Consider the following 21131-nt stretch of genomic DNA (forward strand, 5'->3'; position numbering starts at 1 on the left):
GCCTCGAATTACAGTCGTTCCACACTTAACTGGCAGCCGATGCACTCGAGTGGGACTGCAATGGCAACTCCCCTACCCAAGGAATGGTCTCCAATGGAACCCAATCACGACCAACGCGCTCTGCTTGGCCAAAGAGCTATACAATAGTCTAAGAATATAACACATTTATTTTTATATAAGCTATAGACTCCAAATAGGGATAGAGTAGCGAACGCCGATTCGACACATTTTTGTTTGTAAATTGGATATTTGAAAGCAATAAAACAACCTGTTAGCATAATCTCTCCGTACGCTCGATGTAGAAGTGCCTTCTATCCTTCTTTATTTTTCCATTATCGCATTTCTGATACGATTCAAATATCCCCTTTTATGAAGATCCTATGTTGTGGATACAAACGGATTGTTTAAAACAAGTTTACGTGTATTTACAAATGTAACATAATCACTTTGAGTCAGTTCGGTTTAATTAATAAAGTAAGCAAAATAGTACGCTAACAAAGGTAATCGTAGATGCATGAATACTAATGGTATCAGAATAATCAGTTCATTTTGGTTAAGGGATGTGTTCCGTTTTCAAGTTGTTCCTCTTCCAAGTCCACTGGTTCTCCAAGCTGCTTAGCTGTTGATATGATACATAATCGTCTTTGGCAAACTCCTTCAAGCGAGCTATCTGCGTCATTGCCTCGTCAAAGGTTGTTATCGGATTGTGAATAAATTCAGGTGCATCGAATGGGGAAATCACAGTATCCTCCTCATCATCCATTATGGGCTCGGATTTCACCAGGATGGCCTCAAACTGCTGCACGTCCAGTGTTTCGCGTTTTGGGTGGAAGGTTATGTTGTGTCGTTTGCGCCACTTCTGCAGCCAACCGTCTGAGGCCGAGAAGCCAGTGTATCCCAGATGTTGGGCTATTTCTCGCGCCTTTGTCCTTACCTCCTGTCCAGACAAGCGAATGTTCTCGCTTCTGGCCCTGGTGAACCAGCTGAAGCACAAATCATCAATGTGGGAGCCCTGTAGGCTCAGACAGTTCTTCTTCTGATGGCCATTGACTCCTGATTTCAATTTAGTATCGATTTGCCCTTTGTTCTTCAAAATTCCAGCTGCTTGTGTTTTGCCTATATTAAATCTGGAAAAAGTCAATTTTTTTAGACATGTTGTTTATGCATGTAACAGTCTTAAAAGACTCTTACCTTCTGGCAAGATCCCGAACGGACAGTTTCTCCTTCTCCTGCACCTGGATAACTTCACTTTTTTCGTTCAAAGAAAGCAATCTACGGGGAGTCCTGCTTCTGCCAGGCGGCATTTTTAGTTGCGTTGCTGCAAAGTCTGCAGCGCCTAAACAAAACTCAGTCAAGTCGCTGATAAATATCAAAATATATTAGGCCTCCCCTCCCTCCCGTTTAAGACCACATAATTTTTATTTTCTTTAGGTTTTAAGCCTGAGTAAAGGTGGAAATTGCCAAGTCAGAGAATTGAAGATGTTGGAGTACTTGATAAGTTGTACATCAATGAAGTCAATTAGTTTGGTACGGCGCTGATAAGAAATTTTGTAAATACCATTATACTTTCTTAGAGATGGGAAGTTTTTCCTTGTGTTGTATGGCACAATTAAAAATTAGGCGTTATCGATGTTATTTGAAACTATATGGCCAGTGTGTGCCCATCAAATTTTTCTGCTTAGAAGTCTGTTTTTTCCTTTAGCCAGGCTGACCATTTACAGCATATTTTGACGTCGAAGTTAAGTTAACGGCATATTTACTCAATTTCATCATTCATTAGTACTCAGATCCTTGTCACCCATTCACTTTCAAACAATTTCTCTTTGGCGCGCACCACTCGCAAGCTTGATATCGATAGGACCATTATGCTCAATAGAGGTGGTAGTACATCGATGTTTGCGAAAAGAACTGCAAAAGAGCGGTACAAAACACATTGTCGGCAGTCAATTTTATTTCCTTCTTAAAACAAACAAACAAGCCTGTAACAAACATTAAAAACAACAAACAGCAGCTAGAGAATCAATACGAAATAGGAGCGACAATGGAAGCCGCAACCGCGTTTGCGGATTCCGCGCTGTCGCCGATTAACAAACGGAACTTGGCAAAGTGTCGAGCGTGTCTATCTGTGAATCGAAAAACCGTGAAGTTGGACGCCAAAATGCCAAATCTGCAAAGGTCGCGCACCTATGGCCAGAGTCTGAGTCAGTGTACCAACCTCGAAATGAGGGCGATCAGCCCCGGCGGCTACCACTGGCCAATGCAGATCTGTGTGCGGTGTTGCCGCGCCCTCGAGGTGGCCACGCACTTTGTGGAAATGGCTCTTGAATCCAATCTCAAGCTGTATGCCGAAGCTAAAACGGTAAAACTGCCCAGTCCCCCCGGAGAGCTTAAGCGGAAGGCTAGCTCCGAAACGCTTCAGTGGAATCAGTTCAGTGAGGAGTTCGACAAGTTTGTGGAGAGCTACGATGGTGTGCCAGGACCAATTGAAGAGAATGTGCTGTATATGAGAGGTGCAAAGATTCCGCGTCTGGATGCGGATGTTATGGCCAAAAGGACCCCAAAAGAGGATGATGGTACGAATCTTTCTCCCTCTCCTGTCCTGTATTGTATATATTTAATGTAAATTTTGTTTTATTAGTGATTCTGTTTGATGTCAAGTATGACAACAACGATTTGGAAGAGGAGGATGAGAATGACGGCTCAGATGCCAAGAACAATGAGACCTTTTTTGAGAATAGTATTACGACGGGCTCCCCATTGCCACCAGGCAATCCTCAGACAATCAAATCAGTGGGCAGCCAAGGTGGCGAGAATAATAATAATTACAAATTTAATTTCAACAACAACAAAAACGGTGACATGTCCAGTTTCCCCGATGTCGAGCGCGATCTTATACAACGCGCTCTGTACATGACACTGAACGATGATGACAGCAACACGAATAACACGGCGCAGAAAGAGCAGGCCATTGAGTCCATCAAAAACATACTGCTAAATGGTAAACCGAGTAATTGAGTTTTGGAATGTATTAACCATGGACTTCTTCTTGTTTTGTAGAGAGTGAGAGTGTTGGATCCCTGCAAGGCTCCTCTACGAGTGGTGTAGCAATCAGGAAAGATAGCCCCGACATACCCATGCTGAACTGCCACATTTGCGAGTATGCGAACACCGAGGCGAAACAGATCAGGAGTCATTATATTGGCATTCACAAGATGGATATGGCCGAAGATGATATCATTGGATTGACCAAAAGTGCGTATCCAGTAAATTGTATATCTGAGAAGAACTATAATTCTCGACTTCGTTCTAGATCAAAGCTTCAAGTGTCGCCCTTGCAATAGTTATGATACGAAGAACCGACAGGAAATGCAAAAACATCTTATTCATCATCATAAAATTGATGGGGATTTTGGTAAGCAGAAGACAAAAATTCCTTATGATGCCTCCATCCTATTCTGTATGTTGTCTGCATTACGACTTGCAGAAATGTACTGCTATGTGCAGCAGAACTGCCCAGCTTGTCCGCGGGTCTTCAAAGATCAGAGATCAGCCAGAACTCATTATACAAGGATGCATACTCAAGCGGCCCGAGAACCACCCGAAGCGCACACATGCGGGGCATGCGGTAAAGTTTTCAACCAGAAGGCCAGCCTGCAGGCCCACCAACGATTCTGCCAGGTGAAGGACCCCGTCCAGTGCACCTTCTGCGAGCTGAAGTTCAGTAGCCTGCGCAAGTACGAAATCCATTTGCAACAGCTACATTCAGTGGACACACTGCATGCATGCGAAATCTGTCACAAGACTTTCAAGAGTGCAGACTTCCTGGCCGTACACCGTAAGAGGCACTCCGAGCGCCATTACCAGTGCGACAAGTGCTCCCTAAACTACATTAACGCGGCCGAGCTGCGAGTGCATTACGAGCGCGCCCATGTAAACGACGAGCAAGTTAGCTGCCTCATATGCGGGAGTCAGTTCCAAAACTTTGCTTTGATGCGCGAGCATGAGAACAGGAGTCACCAGAAACAGGTTTGGCGCTGCGATAAGTGCAACTTTGAGGCCTCATCGCGGGCTCGCATGCGTCAGCATCAATTTGAGCACACCGCCTATCCTTACAAATGCAGACACTGCCCCGAGGAGTTTGCCGATCGCAAAAAGTACGTATGGGAGCTCGAAATTGCGGACAGTTGGCCACTATAAAAGTAATTGAATATTGATTCTCTGACTATTTAGAATCCGACTACATTCCAAAAAGGTGCACTGCATCGAGCTGAGCGATGAGCAGCTGGCCGAGATGTTTCGCGAGAGGACTGGCTATACAAATCGGCACGATGCCTTTAACAAGAATAATACCTCACTTGAAATTCCAGGATTTAGCGAAGATTGCTTTAGTGAGCTGAAAAGCCTAGGGGTCGACTACGACGATATCACATCAGATCTCTTCTCGAATTCCACCACTCTGGACGAACTGCTCGACTTGATTCCCTGAACTGAGGACCGATCCGATCCGATCCATTTACCTGCATAGAAGTTAAGAGATCATGAAACATTACAAAAAAAGAATAGCTAACGAGAGCTAGAAGACTGTACCCAATTTACACCACACCAACAATCGACCGACAAATTTCCATTACTTTGTTGCTTTCATAAATTATTTTGCTCAGAGAACTCAGACCGAACCGAAGCGAACCTGCTGGTGGTATTTACATTCACGTGTATGTCACTGAAGGTACATAGAAACGAAACCATGATATTTCTGAAGTTACCAATCTCAATAAACCGTTATAAAAGTGCTTCTGAAGCGCCCCCAGATCTTTTGTTACTTGTTCACTCCGGACTCGGAATATATTTAAGCTACTTTAATTTGAAAATCTAATTAACGCCCTGGACGAATTTTGAGAGGAAGTCTGTGGGCTTGGGCTCCTGCGACTCCTTCCAGTAGCGCATAATATGGCCTTTTTGTTTCCAGATCTCCACCGTCTCCTTCAGCTCCATTTGCCCCTGTAAAAAGGATGTCGATTAGATACTGAATGATCTTGTCCCAGCGTAGACGCACCTTGATGACGAGCATGTCAATCACGCGTATGTCGGTTACATGACGGTCCTTGACAAATTGCTCGCGCAACTTGGAGCGGCACTGCTCCACAGTCATAGGAATATCGTAGTCCATTACTGGAAGGGTACAGAATTGTTTATATAGTGTCGGGACACTGAAAGATGACATAACCAAGAGCACTAACCGATGTAGGGAATCTGGCGGTACCAGGCCTTGTAAAGGTTCAGGGCACGCTTGCGTGCCTCCTCCCTGTCGACGGACAGAATGGGACGCACCTGCTGTACGGCCCGTTTAATGGCTTCACGTCCGGCCATGGCTGTTTCGGTTTTTTGCGCAAAATTATTTTTACCGAAGTAATTAGTGATGTAATTTCTGCCGATGTTTACTGATGTTTTCCGATGCATCGATGTTTTGCAAAACATCGGTAGTTTAATATCATACCTTTGCGTATTTGTCTTCTGTAAGCAGCAACACAGCAATACCAAAGTAAGGAAACATATTTGACTTAAAATGAATCAAATTTACTATAGATGGTATAAATTTGTTTAAATATGAAACTGCGAATGCCGTTAACATCATTCGAAGGCAACCCGTTGTGTGTTTGGGAAGGGTATTGTTCAGTCACAGACATATACCTTATTAATATTACAGAATAGACAGTACAATCTCATACACAAATATTCATAAATACAATTGTCCATGTCACTTCATGTCAATGAATATGACGACACGAAAATTACATTAGCAACTAAGAATAGACAATTGCACTTGTAAACTCGAACCCACCAAAAAGGGTGAAGCAATAAACTATTTAATCTATGTCACTAATTTTCCCATCACAATCATCAAAGGCTGTCGCCGTTTCTTCAGATCTTGGTTTCGCGGTCATACATCGATGCATCGAAGAATAAATCCGATGTTTTCATTCAAATTTACATCACTAGAAGTAATTAGTGTGATTTTCAGTGTGACCGACCCTCAGAAATATACCAAAACATACCGTCTAATTTTCAAAATATACCGTAAATATACTGATGAATTCAAGTTTTCTTATACATATTCCTCGTTTTTGATATTCCATCGAATATTACTAACTATATAGAACATTTAGCCATGCCCACATAATTTTATCCGATTAACGAATCTATTTTCTACAAGATTGGATAGATTTTAACACTTACTTTTATTTAACATTAAAATTGTGAGGCCTCGTAGGCATGAGTGCGCCTGCTGGTAGATCTTGCGTATTTGCGGTCCGTCGTAGCGCTTGGAGCCCGTGAGCTATTTGTAAGGAACTTGCACGATTTTATATTTATATTTTAACATACTATACTATATTTAACACACTATATATTGAAAATATATACATATCTCTCTGTATAAATTGTTGGTGGTCCTGAACAGGAGCGATTTGCAAGGATAGGATAAGTTGGGGTTGACTCCATCCGGATTGGGAGTATCCATCTTGGAGACTGTACACACACACAGCTTTTAGCACTTTTGTTTTGCTCTTACTTCGCTTTTTCGTACTCTTCTTACGATCTTGTCCGTTGACGCACACATATGTACAATTAAATTGAAACATATGTTTCGCTATATAGCGAAAGATATTGCCAGATAGATGCTTTCAATTTGCGTTCAACTTTACAACATTACACCCGAAATTGCCGCGTCTGTGGCAGTGACGGACAATGGTAGGAAGAGGAGGAGGAGAGGTAGCCAGCAACAACAGCAGCATCCAATAATACCACAGCCAATACCAGCTTCCGAAGATGACAATGGCCAATGGACGGACTGCAGTCCAGTCGAGGACCACTACTGGGTGGAGCAGGCCAGCAGCCTGTACGAGAGCGACTTCCCGCACGGCGCCTACTAAATCCACGCTCGACCTAGACGAAGCAGCCAAACGCACAATAAACACACTCAGCTGCCACTTAAAAAAAAAAAGAAAGCAAAAACCATCTGACCGGGTCGAGCAAGGTTCTAAAATTCTCTCAGCTCTCAAAGTAAAACAATAAAACTCCAAAATGTTGAGGCGTGATAGATCTAAAGAAATCGTCGCTGATGAAGATGACAGCGTGACTACGGGTAGGTGGACGGCTCCATCTGACCGCGTCGACCAAAAAAAATTTAGTTCACATATTTAAAAAAAAGTCGCAGAGCACGAAGAAGGCAGGCTGCCGATCTTGTTGTTTCAGAGGGAAGAAATATTAATTTGTTGATTTACCCGGCAATCATGGCCGCACGAAAGCGAGGCAAATACGACCTCGCTTTTGTTCTAAAACTTCTATCTTTATGCCGAGAGAAGGCCAAATTAGTTCACAAGGCTGTACAGGACGAAATTTTTGTACCGTAGTATAATTTTTTTTTCGTATTAGTTAGCGCATAATAATAATAATAATTAGCTATAAATACATATGTATGTTCCTTCTTTAATTATGTTATATATAATATCTATTGTGACGACGGTACAGCCGAAAAGAGTCTCAAGGTTCAAGAATAAGGCGTGGATTAAGCGGCACCAAGAAATATGGTTGTTTTATTGTTATTAAAAGGTATAGAGCTTGGTAGGTGCTCGGATCTTCTTCGGGGTGGTCGCACGTGGCGGATAGCTGCGTGCTGGTTTGGATGATGGTCCGGTCGGTGCTGGAACTGAAGTTATTGACTGTCGCTGGCCTGAGCCGAACTGATGCAGTGCTGCCTGATTTTGAGTGTCACCATAAGCTAGATTGAAGAAAAAATAAGCTAGAATAAGCTAAATACAACAAAAAGCTTAAAAATAAGCTAGCAATAAAAACACATCCAAATAATGTATATGTAATAATGTTCAATCGTAAAATCGTTTGCTATTCCGAGGATGGGTAAAATCCATGATAAATGGATTAAAAACCTAAACATATCAAAATACAACACACGCTTGTATTTTGAACGGGAGGCTTCGAACAGGAAGTCTTCCAACCGAAAATTTGGGTAAGTTAGTAAAATAAGTTAGTTTCTAGTTAGTTTTAATAGTCTGTCGGTCTGTCGAACCTACACAAATGTGTTTCACAAATGTTTACTGACTAGTTATCGGGTATAAATGTACAGTTGCGGCCGCAGCAGCAACTCACAACGTTCCACCCGCTATTGTACTTCATTCAAACAAATTAAAATGATATTAATTACTTTTATTTACATTTTTGTTAATTTAGGACATAAGCCATTGTTTGAGAGCTCGCTCAGCAATTGGCAAAAAAAGACATTGTTTCAATAGAATATATTGAAAACAAAACTGCCGATCTATCAATAGATAATATTGAAAAGCATAACATAGATCTATCAATAGATAATAATGATATCAATTACAATGAAGATACATATTCTTCTCAAGAATCCGGCTATGAATTTCTGGAAAAGAAATGTAAAGCCCTAAATGAGGAAAATATTTCCCTAAAAGAGGAAATTAAAAATTTTCATGAAAAATTGCACGCATTCACTGTCCAAGGTGAAGATAGTACAAATTATTTACAAAAATAAATGATTAGGGGAAAGAAATTTCTCAACTTAAATCAAAGAGCACGAACAGGACTCATGAAGAAAAACAATGTGTTTCGCCGCCGCTCCAAGTATTTGAGCCTGGCTTTCAAGGCGAACATATTAAAAAGTTGAAGAAACTTGTACATAAAATGGATGAGTCACAGAAATTGTTCACTAATTTTTGATGAAATGTTCATCCAACCAGAAATATGCTATCTTGCCAATGTTGACCGAGCAATTGGTTACGTAGACCTGGGAGACGGAATTTCCGATAAGGCACAATACTCCTCCCAAGCCACTGGAATGTTGACATTCCTTGTTAGAGGGCTGGTAAGTGATTACAGCTATTTTGTTAACAAAAATGTAACTCACAAATACGCCCAAGCCATTGGTCAGGCGGGTAAGTGTTGCACTGCAGCCGGCTTAAATGTCCGCGCTATAGTCTGCGATCAGGCAGCAGTAAACACGGCGGGTCTTGAAAAAATAGACCGTGAAAGATTGATCAATCCGACAGTGCCTCAGTTCGTGTGCGATTACGTACATTTACTCAAGAGTGTTAGAAATAACTTCTTGAACACAACTACACCAGTCGGAAAAGCGACATGAAAAGTGATCGAAAAGTTTTATGAAGTCGATTCATTAAACTCTTTTCGCTTGGCACCCAAGATTACGGAAAAGCACATCAATCCGCAAGGATATGATAGAATGAATACCGAATTGGCTGTTCATGTTTTTTCGAATACGGTCAGCGCAGGCATTAAAATGTTTGCTGATCGTGATACTTTTGAAGACAAGGATGCAGCCATTGCTACATCCATTTTTTAAAAAGTATGAACGATGGTTTCGATGTATTGAACAAAACATATTTCCGTGCCAATAGAACGTTCACCAATCGCTTGGATGAATTCGTAAGTTATTTGGGAAAGATTAAATTCAAAACTACTCCATGCGATAGAAATATTGCAAGAAATATTGTTGAAAAATGCGTTAAGCATGATTTGGAGTGGTTTACGGTTTCTAGTCCATGCGCTTCTCATAGACGATAAATCGTAGAGCACTTGATAAAAGTGTTTGTGTCTACGAACTATAAGTGGTCCAATTATAAATTAAATACCAATAAATGTATAATAGCAGACAAAAAGAGTTTAGAAATAAACGACAAAAAAAAAATGGATGCATGAAGGGCAGCTACATTCTGAAAAGAATAGCCGATAAATCGTAGAGCACTTGATAAAAGTGCTTGTGTCTACGAACTATAAGTGGTCCAATGATAAATTAAATACCAATAAATGTATAATAGCAGACAAAAAGGGTTTAGAAATATACGAAAAAAAAAAAATGGATGCATGAAGGGCAGCTGCATTCTGAAAAGAATAGCCCTTATGCCAAACAAATAAAGGGAATAATAAAAGATGGCTTTTGTGAATAGAAAATATTTACAACATGCTGAAAGGCACTCATCGCCCTTTAATTTATAATTTATGGTTGCAGAAATGTAGGCTGTCCGATTTACCATCTTTTTCATTATTGAAAAAGAAAAGATCGCTGATGAGGAAGAGTGGTGTCTTCCGAAACAGTCTAATCAGCTCCATATTGTTGTTTTTGTTTACCGTTTTAAGTTTTTTTTTTTTGCGCGGAAATGTCGGAGCTCTCGAACCTGGAGACACTTTCAAACAAGGACCTCCTGGCCATGCGCAAGGAGCACGGCCTGCCCTCCGTCGGGGTAGCCGACAGCACTCGTGCCTGCATCATCCCCGCCGAGGGTTTATTTAATTGAAGTTTAAATTAGCTTTTAAATAATTTAGTTTTAAACAATTTAAACCGACTAATAGAATCAAAAGCTATGCCCCCCGAGAAGAAGATTCGTTGCGGAGGTTCAATTACGCTCCAAGAAGTGTGGTTGCGGAGGTTCAATTACGCTCCAAGAAGTGTGGTTGCGGAGGTTCAATTACGCTCCAAGAAGTGTGGTTGCGGAGGTTTAGCAACGCTCCAAGAAGTGTGGTTGCGGAGGTTCAATTACGCTCCAAGAAGTAAGGTTGCGGAGGTGTAAAAACGCTCCATGAAGTGTGGTTGCGGAGGTTCAATTAGCTCCAAGAAGTGGGGTTGCGGAGGTTCGATTACGCTCCAAGAAGTGTGGTTGCGGAGGTGTAATAACGCTCCAAGAAGTGTGGTTGCGGAGGTTCAATAACGCTCCAAGAAATGTGGTTGCGGAGGTTAAAAATTCTGGCGGGCCGATTGTGGCTCTGGCGTCGTTGCTTTATATACAAAATTCAGCTTGTAATGTGACCGTTGGTGTTGCGCTACGGGCATACTGGGTACCAGTGCTGTCAGATTGAAGAAAAAATAAGCTAGAATAAGCTAAATAAAAAAAAGGCTTAAAAATAAGCTAACAATAAAAATACATCAAAATAATGTATATACATATATATATATATCTTTTTTTTAATTTTTAATGAAAGTAATGACATGATTTTATCCACTTCATTATGCCATGGCCGAGTGCTCAGCAATGTACAGCCTTTTGCTCCTCTGTTTTTTAGGACTTTCTAACAAGAGGTATTTTATTAGTTTGTGTCATGCTAGCATTGGACGCATATGCCGTAATTCCCACGACTTGGCCCCAATTGTTGAGTTACAAAAGCAGCAGTACGCTTATGTGGATTCAGTTGGCACATTGCGTAGCCCCTCTTTAAATTCATCGAAATTTAACAAGAAATTGTGGAAATTTTATTTATAAAACACTTTTGGCATTTTTTTGTATGCAAATGTGCAAACATGTGCAATACCATAGTGTGACTGAAACTTATCAACGAATAATTACCTTACATCTATACACAAAATTGGATAATATATAAATATTTTTATATAATATATAAAAATGGATATAATATATGTTTTGTAGTACATTTTTTGAAGCCAAAATAAGCTAAATGAAATTTGAAATAAGATAGATTTCAAGCTATAAGCATTTCAATTATTTTTCAAGCTATTTTGTTTTAAAATAAGCCAAATCTAGCTTAAAATAAGCTGAAATGGCAGCGCGGCGCTGCTTCAGTCGGCTGAGGCTTCGTTCATTCCGAGCCTCCATCTTTCTTCTCTCTCGCTCTGGCACATGTAAATCTACCCGCTTGGTAAATCTGCTGCTCCTATCTGTTTCGCTGCGCTCTCGCTCTCTCTGCCCGTTTATGTATATATTCGTTTGAATGTGTAGGTTTCCGATGGCGTTGCTGTCTGGGCTGTAGAAATTAGGGATGACAACTGCGCTAGTGACGGACTGTTTTGTACATATAAGTACATATACCGATTGTCAGAGTTCGTGCTTCTGAAACGCAAGAGCAGAAGAAATCTTCGAGCTCAACGTAGATTTCCAGATCAAGATAATATTCGACGCGCAAGAATAAAGCCATCAAAGGATGATAAAGTCGACGCACATGTTTATGATAAATAATATATACATATATTTCTAGCTGACCCGTGAAACCATTTGCTGAACTTTTTCTGTTGCTCGGAACAATGTCATTTAAAAGAATGAATTGTGCAAATGATCTCCAGGAACAAGTTTGAATCTGGATCCATGCCGATGAGTTCAATGCCACCGGAAGTTGTCTCAATAGTAAGGTGATTAACGCCCAATGGTCATATCACTAACCATACAGTATTTTGCCAGTTCATAGAACGAACATGTCGCACATCGAAAGCCAGCAGGATAGCAACGATTTGCATGTGTTAGTATAACCACCCAATATGTTTTCGCAAAAATATGTGTTGCTTTTTTCTTTTAAATTAAACACGCATCCCATTTTTCTTTCCACATTCCTATCGGAAAGAGGTGCAAATACTATTACAAGTATGAAATTAGCAAGGTGTGTGAGCTAGACGTGGTGGCAAGAAAGACATACAAATTGAATGTTTCCAACCAGATAGAACCTAGGACATTGTTCCGCTGAAAAAGGATATTCTGCGATGAAAAATACCTTGACGAAGAGAGGATATCCCACCTAGAAAAAGAGAGAAAGTAAAAAAAGAGAAAATCCTAAGAAAGGCCTTGCGATACTATCGACTGGAGGCAAGTGCGCGCCAAATAGAAATTGTTTGAAATTGAATAAGGTAAAAAATATGAATGCTAATTCAATAGATTAATAAAATTGATCAAATATACCTTTATATAATTCAAATTAACATTTAAAAATTCGATTCCATTTGTTTTTTGTGTGTTTGTGTATATACCTTATCTGCCTTCAGTTATTAAAAGTAGTAAGTACTAAGTAATTGAGTGAAATTACAGACTCATATACAAGTTCGAGTATTTCGAGTACCAAAAATATTTATAGGTCCTTTTGTTGCTGAATAACATAATTTGGCCATCGGCATTGCGTAGTAATGCAACATATCATTGTTGATAAGTTCTGATTTCAGGGCTGAAAAAATCCTTCGGTGCTGCAAAATGCGAGAAAACCAGTGCTTCGAATTGGTACGGTTTAAGCCGCTTTGCATATACGTTACATTCTGCTTTGCTTACTCTTTGCTTTTGTTTTGTTTTTCTTTTGTGCGAATTCAAAGGACGCCCATTGTGGGGCCGCTCACAAAAAGTGCACATTGTCACAGCACCAATATACACAAAGGCAACAGAAAAAACTTCGCTTTCATTCATTAAAGCTGGTATTGTGGTTGTTGTGGCGCGGCTGCCACCGCCACCGCCGCCAGCGTGCTGTACCGATCGAAGCCGATTTTGCGCTCAGTTGAAAACACGTTACGCGCCTGTGTAGAGCGTTTTTGCGCTTCAAAACATTCCCAAGCACCAAAGAGCCGATCCCCCCAGACGAGCTAACAGATTCGAAAGTTTTACACCGCGTGCATTTGCAAACAACAACAACAATAGCAGCAACAGTAGCAACAGCAACAATAACAATTTGTATGTTTCGTTTGTGTTCAAGTTTTAATTTTTTATGCAAATGCATTCGGCAGTCGACAAACGACAAAATAAACTTTTTTGGCTGGTCAACAATTTCTATTTTAATTGGCAGCGCCCGGCAATATACCATATAAGAAATGAAAGCTGAATCAAAAAATTAAGACTCTTCGAGTGGCATTTATTATGCATAATTAAGCCAATCAATATTGTAGATACATATATCTCTTTGCCATTTGCGATAATCTCAACGCACGCAGAATCGCAGAGTCTGTGTTCTCTTCGATACATAACATAAGTGACCCAAATTGTTAAAGACATAATTGTTCGACTTACGAAAACGAACCATTTTTTGAGCATTTTGCGTGTTGTGTGGAGTCTTGTGTTACTCGTATTTTTTGCGCGTCTCTTTCGCACTCTGTACGCAAATTGGCGTTCGCCGTTAATTGAAAATTTTCTTTGTCAAGGTTGCTAACGACCGATTCCATTCGCCCGATGTGGATATGGATGTGGATGTGGAGACTTCGACTTCGACATCGACTCCGACATCGACTCCGGGGCCTTAGTGCACGTTCGTTTGTCGCGTCGCGCCGCTTCGTGTTTGTGTGTCAATTAGTGTGTTATTCAACCGCGCAAATAGATCATTAAAACAATGCACACTCCGAAAGGCAGAGCAGAGCAGAGCACAGCTGAGCTGAGCTCTCTTTCGGCGTACGTAATTGTAATGATGTGCAAATATTGAACTGGAGCTAGAAGCTCTGTTATTAGCACATTGATTGGCCATACAAAACTGGCTTCCTATGCGCAGGCAAGTCAAACAAGTCGAAAGGCTTACCAGTTTTCTTTGGCTGGCTTTATTTTCAAGTGCGGCGCAGATACGTTCCGTTTATAGGCCACTCCTCAGCGCAGCGCCAGTGTACAAGTCAAACGGCTTTTCCGCCTCCCTCCGGCGCTTATCACGGCCAGCTCGGGCTCGAGAATCGGGCGGCGGCAGCTTTTTGTGCGGAAGCCCTCGCATTAGGGCCAAACGAATCGTGTAAATATTAAATGCTCTTTGCTCTTCATATCGGCGAAATAATCAAACAAAACACAACACAGCACAACAGCAACAGAACACAATCGAACACAAACTCATAAAGTTTAGGTGCCTGGCTGGATGGCTGGCAAAAGTTATCAAATTCAAGTAGATACGGCGGAAGCCCCGCCTGTGCCAATCTGTGGGGGAATGCTTATAGTTTATGCGGGCAGTAAGTGATAGATGGGAGATTCCACAAATATTATGGGTTTTCATGGGATCATTAAATCATTTAATACCATTACGATACCGAAATATGGGTACTCCACTCATAGTTCAAGTTACGTCAACCAATTTTGTGATTGATCTATAAATACACAATAATTGCAGTATTTATAAACACTCTAGGTGTTATTGAGTAACTATTCTTCTATAAATAATACAAGTATGAGCATTTGGCAAAGCAAATAAAGACTACAGTTCGTATGGATGTATGCATGTGTGTATATTGTGACTCAACAAGTTGTTCCAATTTACTCAACTGATTTGCAGTGCCAACAATGAGAGCCAGAATGCATATTAATGATCAGCTGGTGATCAGATGATTGCGGCACGTGTAAACCTCTGTATTATTTATATATTTACCTGTTTACCTGTCTGCGCGCCACATTTGACCCTAGTTCCGTAAGTAAATATTTGTGCAGGCCATTAATGTCAGTTCTTTTGATTTGAGACAACTTCAGCTTCTGGTGCCGGAAGTGGAGGTGTCCATTAATTTGGACATTTTTGTGTGTTTGCCCAAAACGCTCGAAAGTTAAATGATGCATAATTTGCGAATAATTAAGTGACACAAATGTATAAAAGAAAATTACTCACGTCTTAGAGGTTTCTTGGGGAGCGCACCTTTCACGCAGGGCGCCTGTAGGGGATTTTCTGTTTAGTTATTAAGCGCCAAGAGAGAGCAACAACAACATTTCCCATTTGCTGTTCAGTTCAGTTCAGGTATTTTCGTATTTATTTTGCCAGCTATGCGCACGATAACCGACGACGACGACGACGACGACGACGACGACGACGATGGCGATGGCTACGACGACGACGGCGTTGGCAACGCTGACTTCAGGCGGTTGGAAGTTGGAAGTTGGTTCAGGTTCAGTTTCAGTTACGTTTTGGCGTTTTACGGTAACGCAGCGCGGACGACAAATACAGTTAGCCTCCAATTATACATAGGTGCGTCTAAGAGTATATCTTTGTGTATGTGTGTGTGTGTCAAAAAATAGAAGATGGAGAGGGAGGGAAGAACAATAATTTTTGAAAGACTTGCAAACGTGTAAATATTGCCTGAGCGCCTTACGATTGCTCATACGCCGCGTTGGCCGCCCAGAAAAAGCCGCTTACGGTTACTGTTCGTGACTCTGACATTTGTTGCCGTTAAACTGCTCGTCTGTAGCGAATTGTCGCGTCTGTCTCCCAAACACGTTCTATATACGATAGTACCCGATCGAACCAACCATACCCATGGCAGGAAAAATTCCAATGGGCTAATCCCCGCCCCCGCCCCCCCACGGACCGGTAACTTTCACAGCTCAGGGCTGGAACCAAGCTGCGGTGGTTGGTGGCATTATGCAGACATGCACATACATAACTATAACTATAAATCCCATAAATTGCAAAACGCCAAGACGAATAAAAAATATTTACAACTAATTATGCGCCCAGCCAACAAAACACTCTCCCCAACACCACCATCGTCGTCGTACCTTGAACCCAACTCTGGCTTGAGCTTTTCTTTATGCAAAGAGGTTTCACTTTCTTTTTACGCCTGCGAGGGCCGTTAATCACATGATTGGGTAATAATACTCATTGCTGACCGCCCTCCGCGTACTCGCCCCGTGCTACAATATTCTTGCCTTATCGCCCTGGATTATGCTGGCCGCTTATCAGTGTTCTTTTTGGCAATGGCAGAACACCAGCTAGTGATAAGATTACCTCCACGGGCAACACCCCACCACCCTGTTAATGTTTGTCTGTAGTACCTACACGTATCCAGCCAACTCTTGGGTAAGCGGAATTCCCATCCCGGCCGAGATCTGAGCAGATTGCAATTGTTGTGCACTGTTCACACAGAGACACAGAGAGACAGAGGGACAGAGGGACAGAGATGACCGAGTTTGTTGGCAACCACAAGACCCACACCTTCAGCTTCAGTCGAACCAAAGCGAACGGAAAAGGGTTCGGGAATGCGAATGGGAATGGGAAGGGGGCCAAGAAACTAATTTGATCTCCGGCTGATAGACGCACCAAGCTCACGCAACAGAAAGCTGGAAGGGCCACGGGCAGCGGGCAACGGTCCACGGGCGACGGGGAGTGGGAGAGCAGAAAAATCAAATTTCTAAACCAAAGTTTGGTTCATTTCGAGCTGGGCTTTTATGGTTTTGAATGTTTTATCTGAGCGTTTGGCACAAACAATCAATTCACACCCTGAATTCGAAGAATTTTTGGAGAAATTTGGTTGTCTTTTGAGGCCTGCTACTCGGTCTACTCGCATGGGAATGTTGCCATCTCATCACAAGATTGTGAGAAGATCTGAGAAACACACTGAAATGCCTCGGTTCTATCTGAAAATATATTATTATATCGACTAATAAAATGTTGGTAGAGCTTTATTCTGCCTTGATAACCATATTCATAAATTCAAAGCTTATTCTCGATAGAGTCTCACTCTCGTTCACCTTATGCAAATTGGAAACGAAAATAACTCACATTGCACTTCATGGTGCCGTACACAACAGCGATTTCAAGGCCAATCTACTGGGTGAGAAACGAAACCAATCGCCGAGTGAGTGGGGAACGTACATATTCAAATAGCAAACAGAGAAAAGATAACACACATTTTCAGCTGCGAAGCCGAAGACGTGGGAGGGATCTTTACGAACAGTTGGCTCTCAGAGGTGCACAATTAACACTCCCCGGCTTTTGCATCATAAAAATAAACATTCGCAAACTGCTCGTAAGCCTCGCGGCAGAGTTGAAACACACTCGGGAATACGTACGTACGTAGGAACGTAGTCGAGTCTGTGCTATAAACTGTTTTCGTTTTCATTTTGCGGCTATCAGTTCCAGACATTCTTTAATTGCTCCAACTGGGAAAGGAAATCATTTTAAGTAAACAAACAGACCCAGAGACCTGTAAGCCTCTTGACGCACGTTCGCAGCCCAGTTTTGTAGCCAGCAGTTTGAATAATTAAGTTACTATGTCAATTATAAAACCAAAGCTAGCCAAAGATATGGCAGAGAATGAGTAATGATTGAATTAACTATGGAGTAGCTAGGGACATTTTTATTAAAAGTTTATATCGGTCAGCGGGCACCCTTTCTACCAAGGGATGCACTGCCAAGAGTCGTCATCCACCACAATGGAGATCGATATTGTAAACCCACTTGTGTTTATATATCGTTTCACTTGACATCTGCTATGTTGTGTATGTTTAAAGCGATTCCGAATACCCATCCCAGACACTATAAAGCAATCAACTATAAAGCAACGACTGAGTAATCAGAAAATGAGACACAAATCAAACAGCAGCGGAGAGCTGACCTTTCGTCGGGCAATTGAACGCCTTTAGAATTTATGAGTGGCTGCCTCGTACAAGGTACGAGTATATAGGTCTATAAATTGTAGCATTTAATTAAATTACCCAAGTGGCATGGTGGAAAAGGTGGGGAAATGGCACTACCTATGCACACATTTTATCTGTTTACAGTTAATAGACATGGGGCTAGCAATGTGGATAGTGGATCCCGTACGTGTGCTGGTCAACTGATAGGCTTGGGTCAGCCATCGAGTCACATGCTTGATCGTTGATCGATCCGCGGCGTTGATTCTCGGCCCCCGAAACCGGGGACCGCCTCTGCCGCCAGGCCATTACACTTGGACAAACCCAAGCCCCAATCGATCTAATTGATATTTAAGCATGCTTACCTCTGCCAACAATCAACAAGCAACAATCAACTGACATTTGTTTTCGGCCTGGCTGTAGACAGCGGCTGACCCTGCCATTGGCACTGGCTGGAGTTGCGTAATTGCGCATACGCCATGTGAAACGACGAGTGCAAGGTGTTTGCTTGCGAAAGTGACTGGGCCACAGTCTCAATATAGAACGAACACTACCTATAGTGTGTACTATAGGTACTCATTTCCCAATCTCGGCAAATGCTGAGAAACAAAACATTTCAAGGTCTTGAAAAGTACTCTATAAAAATTACAAAGGCAGCATGACTCAAGTCATATTCGATTAGAATAGTAGTAAACTTTATCTGGGGCAGCTTGCGGCGGTTAGGGCCTTAGTCCGCTATAAGTCCAGCTGCAGCGGGTTTCTCTTAATCAAATAAAATTGCTGCAATTAAATTATATGTTTATTATACGCGATTTTCACCCTAAGAGCATGATGAGCCCGAATTTGCATGTTTAAATTTTGACTGATTTAATTTTTGGCCTTTGAAATGTTATATTAATTTGTTTGCTGTTTTTGTCGTTGTTTTGTTTTGTTTGCAGCTCAGCGACTGCAAAGAAACCCAAAGACCCGTTAGAGCAGCGACAGAGCGACGATCGACGGAAACGGAAAGTAAAAGCCATCTCACCCAGATACAGACACTCTAACACAAGCACAGACATGGCGGAGACGATCAACAACAAGCCGAGCATACAGATTCGGAGTGGACTGCCCTCCCCGCTGCCGGACAAGAGCCCCTCGCCGGCCACCAAGCTGCTGATCAGCCATGGCAAGCCCAACTTCACCATCGGCAACAAATCGCCCAAGGCCGAGGAGAATGGCACCAGTCCATTGTCGCCCCAGCAGACCGCCAGCAACAACTACAATCCCTACAAGAGTGCCAGCAACAACGGGAGCAACAGCAACAGCAACGGCACCGGCAACGGCACCGGGAGCGAGATCAACAAATTCATCGTCGGCACCAAATTCAATGGAGTCTTCAAGCCATCGACAGCGGCCACCAGCTGGGCCACCGCCACCACCAACGGGAATGGCTCGTTGAATGGGAATGGAGCTGCTGCCGGCGGAGAGAATGAGGCGTCCAAGGTCGTGCTACGTCGTCCAAAGGCGGCAACATCTCCGCCGCCCGCCGAGGCCGAGGATGATAATGTGCCGGAGTTCATCAGACGTCAGCGACGCATCCAAGAGCGTCTGGCCAAGGAGAATGTGCTGGACTTCGAGAACCGTCGCAGTGGCTACTTCACTCACGTCGTGATCTCGCCAGACTCGCCCAATCGCACCTCGTTTGTGGAGACCATGGCCAGTCCGGCCATAGTTCCGTCCCTTGAAATGCCTGCACCAGTGCACGAGAAGGTCGGCGAGGAGGAGGAGGAAGAGCAGAAGCAGCATCAGGAGCAGGAGCAGCGGGAGCGCGCCACACTTGTGACTACATCAGCCCTGATTAGCGAACCAGAGACGGTTGCGGCTGTCACCAATGGTCACAGCGAGGAACCCGAAACCACTACCAATGGGCATACGGATCAGGAGTATGTGGCTCCCGAAGAGGTGGCCAAGGCCATTGAGGAGGTCAACAAAGCGGTGGCTGGGGAGGATGATGACAAGCCCGAGGCAGAGACTCCAGAGCCGGAAGCAGAATCAGTTTCAGCTCCAGCTCCAGTTCCAGTACCCGTTGAAAGGAAGATTGAGTCAGAGGACGAGTCAAAGCCAAAAACTGAGGAGATCATCCCAGCGACAGCAGCGCGTACACCCTCTCCCGTTGAGGCTCAAGTGGAGGTTGTGCAGCATGTGCAAAACGGCGAGACCGCTGCAGCTACAGCAGCACCTGCCACAAATGGCCAGGACACCGATGGCATCACCATTTCCCACACCAATGGCCAAAGCAGCGATGGCCCCAGCATACCCTCGCCGGACCCCAGCGGTGCTCTTGGCGTCAACTACGAGCCCAAGACGGTGGTTAGCTTCTCACAGGAGCTGGGCGGTGGCGAGAACAACTATCCCGACACGGTCAAGGTGGTGACCTCTGAGTCCTCCGACGGAGAGCTGAAGGATCTGGCCAAACTGAAGTTCGACATCAAAAACGATGGCCAGGCGGACGATGTCCAGGTGACGCCCGTGCTGCGTGCGGAGTAAATGTGCGGACTCTGGCCAGGATTAGTTCAATTGTTGTTAAAAGGGCAGGCGAGGCGAGGCCAGACGAGAGAAAGAGAGAGAGAGAGAGAGAGAGCTATCTATGTATTGTATTTTGTGTTAGCTGCTAAGTTGATTATGAGAAATGTTGCCAAATTTAATTTTATGCTTCGCGCATCAGTCAGTATCGAGTATCGAGAATGGACAATGGAAAACGGATAAAGGATTATGGATTATGGACAATGGATCATCCATGAAGCCCTAACCAGATTGGACTATGACCATGGAAATAGCCAGCTGTTGAAGGGAGCTGTTGTTGGCTGCTAAGCCTGCTAAACTAAACCAAACTACATTTATTTCAATAGAAACCATTTGCTTTATTTAAATAAATTATTATTATTAAAAACGAACATTGCTTGGCATTTCCCTTGGATTTTGTTTGATTCTCTTGAAGTATTTCAAAGATAGGACTAATCAGCCTTCGATAAAGTTGGTTTA

The 21131-nt window shown here is 42.7% G+C and overlaps 4 protein-coding genes and 1 long non-coding RNA gene across 9 annotated transcripts; 2 read left to right on the top strand and 3 right to left on the bottom strand.

The window, feature by feature from the left end:
- Positions 1-400: 400 nt before the first annotated feature.
- cag lies at positions 401-1415 on the bottom strand. The gene is made up of 2 exons (XM_001360900.4): positions 1192-1415; positions 401-1127 (listed from the first exon to the last, which is right to left on the bottom strand). The coding sequence occupies exons 1-2, from the start codon at positions 1302-1304 to the stop codon at positions 554-556; spliced, it is 687 nt and encodes a 228-aa protein (XP_001360937.3). The 5' UTR covers positions 1305-1415; the 3' UTR covers positions 401-553.
- A 441-nt stretch (positions 1416-1856) lies between these two features.
- LOC4804362 (zinc finger protein 2) lies at positions 1857-4807 on the top strand. Its single transcript, XM_001360899.4, has 6 exons — positions 1857-2573; positions 2639-2998; positions 3058-3252; positions 3311-3412; positions 3485-4154; positions 4231-4807. Exons 1-6 carry the CDS (start codon positions 2042-2044, stop codon positions 4484-4486), a joined length of 2115 nt encoding a protein of 704 aa, XP_001360936.3. The 5' UTR covers positions 1857-2041; the 3' UTR covers positions 4487-4807.
- On the bottom strand, positions 4692-5458 carry ND-B14 (NADH dehydrogenase (ubiquinone) B14 subunit). The gene is made up of 3 exons (XM_001360901.4): positions 5238-5458; positions 5054-5169; positions 4692-4998 (listed from the first exon to the last, which is right to left on the bottom strand). Exons 1-3 carry the CDS (start codon positions 5455-5457, stop codon positions 4870-4872), a joined length of 465 nt encoding a protein of 154 aa, XP_001360938.2. The 5' UTR covers position 5458; the 3' UTR covers positions 4692-4869.
- Positions 5459-13305: 7847 nt separating this feature from the next.
- On the top strand, positions 13306-20842 carry hebe. Of its 4 annotated transcripts, none has more exons than XM_015184355.2 (2): positions 13306-13481; positions 19049-20842. In XM_015184355.2, the coding sequence occupies exon 2, from the start codon at positions 19167-19169 to the stop codon at positions 20634-20636; it is 1470 nt and encodes a 489-aa protein (XP_015039841.2). In that variant the 5' UTR covers positions 13306-13481; positions 19049-19166; the 3' UTR covers positions 20637-20842. The 4 variants fall into 4 exon arrangements, with proteins under 4 accessions (XP_015039841.2, XP_015039839.2, XP_033234426.1 ...); XM_015184353.2 differs by lacking the exon at positions 13306-13481 and adding an exon at positions 14494-14514; XM_033378535.1 differs by lacking the exon at positions 13306-13481 and adding an exon at positions 15614-15725 and having other exon boundaries at positions 19047-20842.
- On the bottom strand, positions 13639-15557 carry LOC26533654 (uncharacterized). Of its 2 annotated transcripts, XR_004468838.1 has the most exons (3): positions 15370-15557; positions 15147-15299; positions 13639-14860 (listed from the first exon to the last, which is right to left on the bottom strand). It is a non-coding gene; the product is annotated as an uncharacterized lncRNA (long non-coding RNA). The 2 variants fall into 2 exon arrangements; XR_004468837.1 differs by having other exon boundaries at positions 15147-15557.
- Positions 20843-21131: the final 289 nt, after the last annotated feature.

This window comes from Drosophila pseudoobscura, chromosome 3, assembly GCF_009870125.1.
Source record: "Drosophila pseudoobscura strain MV-25-SWS-2005 chromosome 3, UCI_Dpse_MV25, whole genome shotgun sequence".
Taxonomy (NCBI): Eukaryota; Metazoa; Arthropoda; class Insecta; order Diptera; family Drosophilidae; genus Drosophila; species Drosophila pseudoobscura.

Bases quoted from the DNA above. Each gene is read 5' to 3' on its own strand.
- cag (XM_001360900.4), bottom strand. From the start codon at position 1,304: ATGCCGCCTGGCAGAAGCAGGACTCCCCGTAGATTGCTTTCTTTGAAC. The intron at 1,128-1,191 runs GTAAGAGTCTTT...GACTTTTTCCAG, and splicing joins GTTCGGGATCTTGCCAGAAG to ATTTAATATAGGCAAAACAC.
- LOC4804362 (XM_001360899.4), top strand. From the start codon at position 2,042: ATGGAAGCCGCAACCGCGTTTGCGGATTCCGCGCTGTCGCCGATTAAC. The intron at 2,574-2,638 runs GTACGAATCTTT...TTGTTTTATTAG, and splicing joins GACCCCAAAAGAGGATGATG to TGATTCTGTTTGATGTCAAG. The intron at 4,155-4,230 runs GTACGTATGGGA...CTGACTATTTAG, and splicing joins GAGTTTGCCGATCGCAAAAA to AATCCGACTACATTCCAAAA.
- ND-B14 (XM_001360901.4), bottom strand. From the start codon at position 5,457: ATGCATCGGAAAACATCAGTAAACATCGGCAGAAATTACATCACTAAT. The intron at 5,170-5,237 runs GTTAGTGCTCTT...GTACCCTTCCAG, and splicing joins CCGCCAGATTCCCTACATCG to TAATGGACTACGATATTCCT. The intron at 4,999-5,053 runs GTGCGTCTACGC...TCCTTTTTACAG, and splicing joins TTGACATGCTCGTCATCAAG to GGGCAAATGGAGCTGAAGGA.
- hebe (XM_015184355.2), top strand. From the start codon at position 19,167: ATGGCGGAGACGATCAACAACAAGCCGAGCATACAGATTCGGAGTGGA.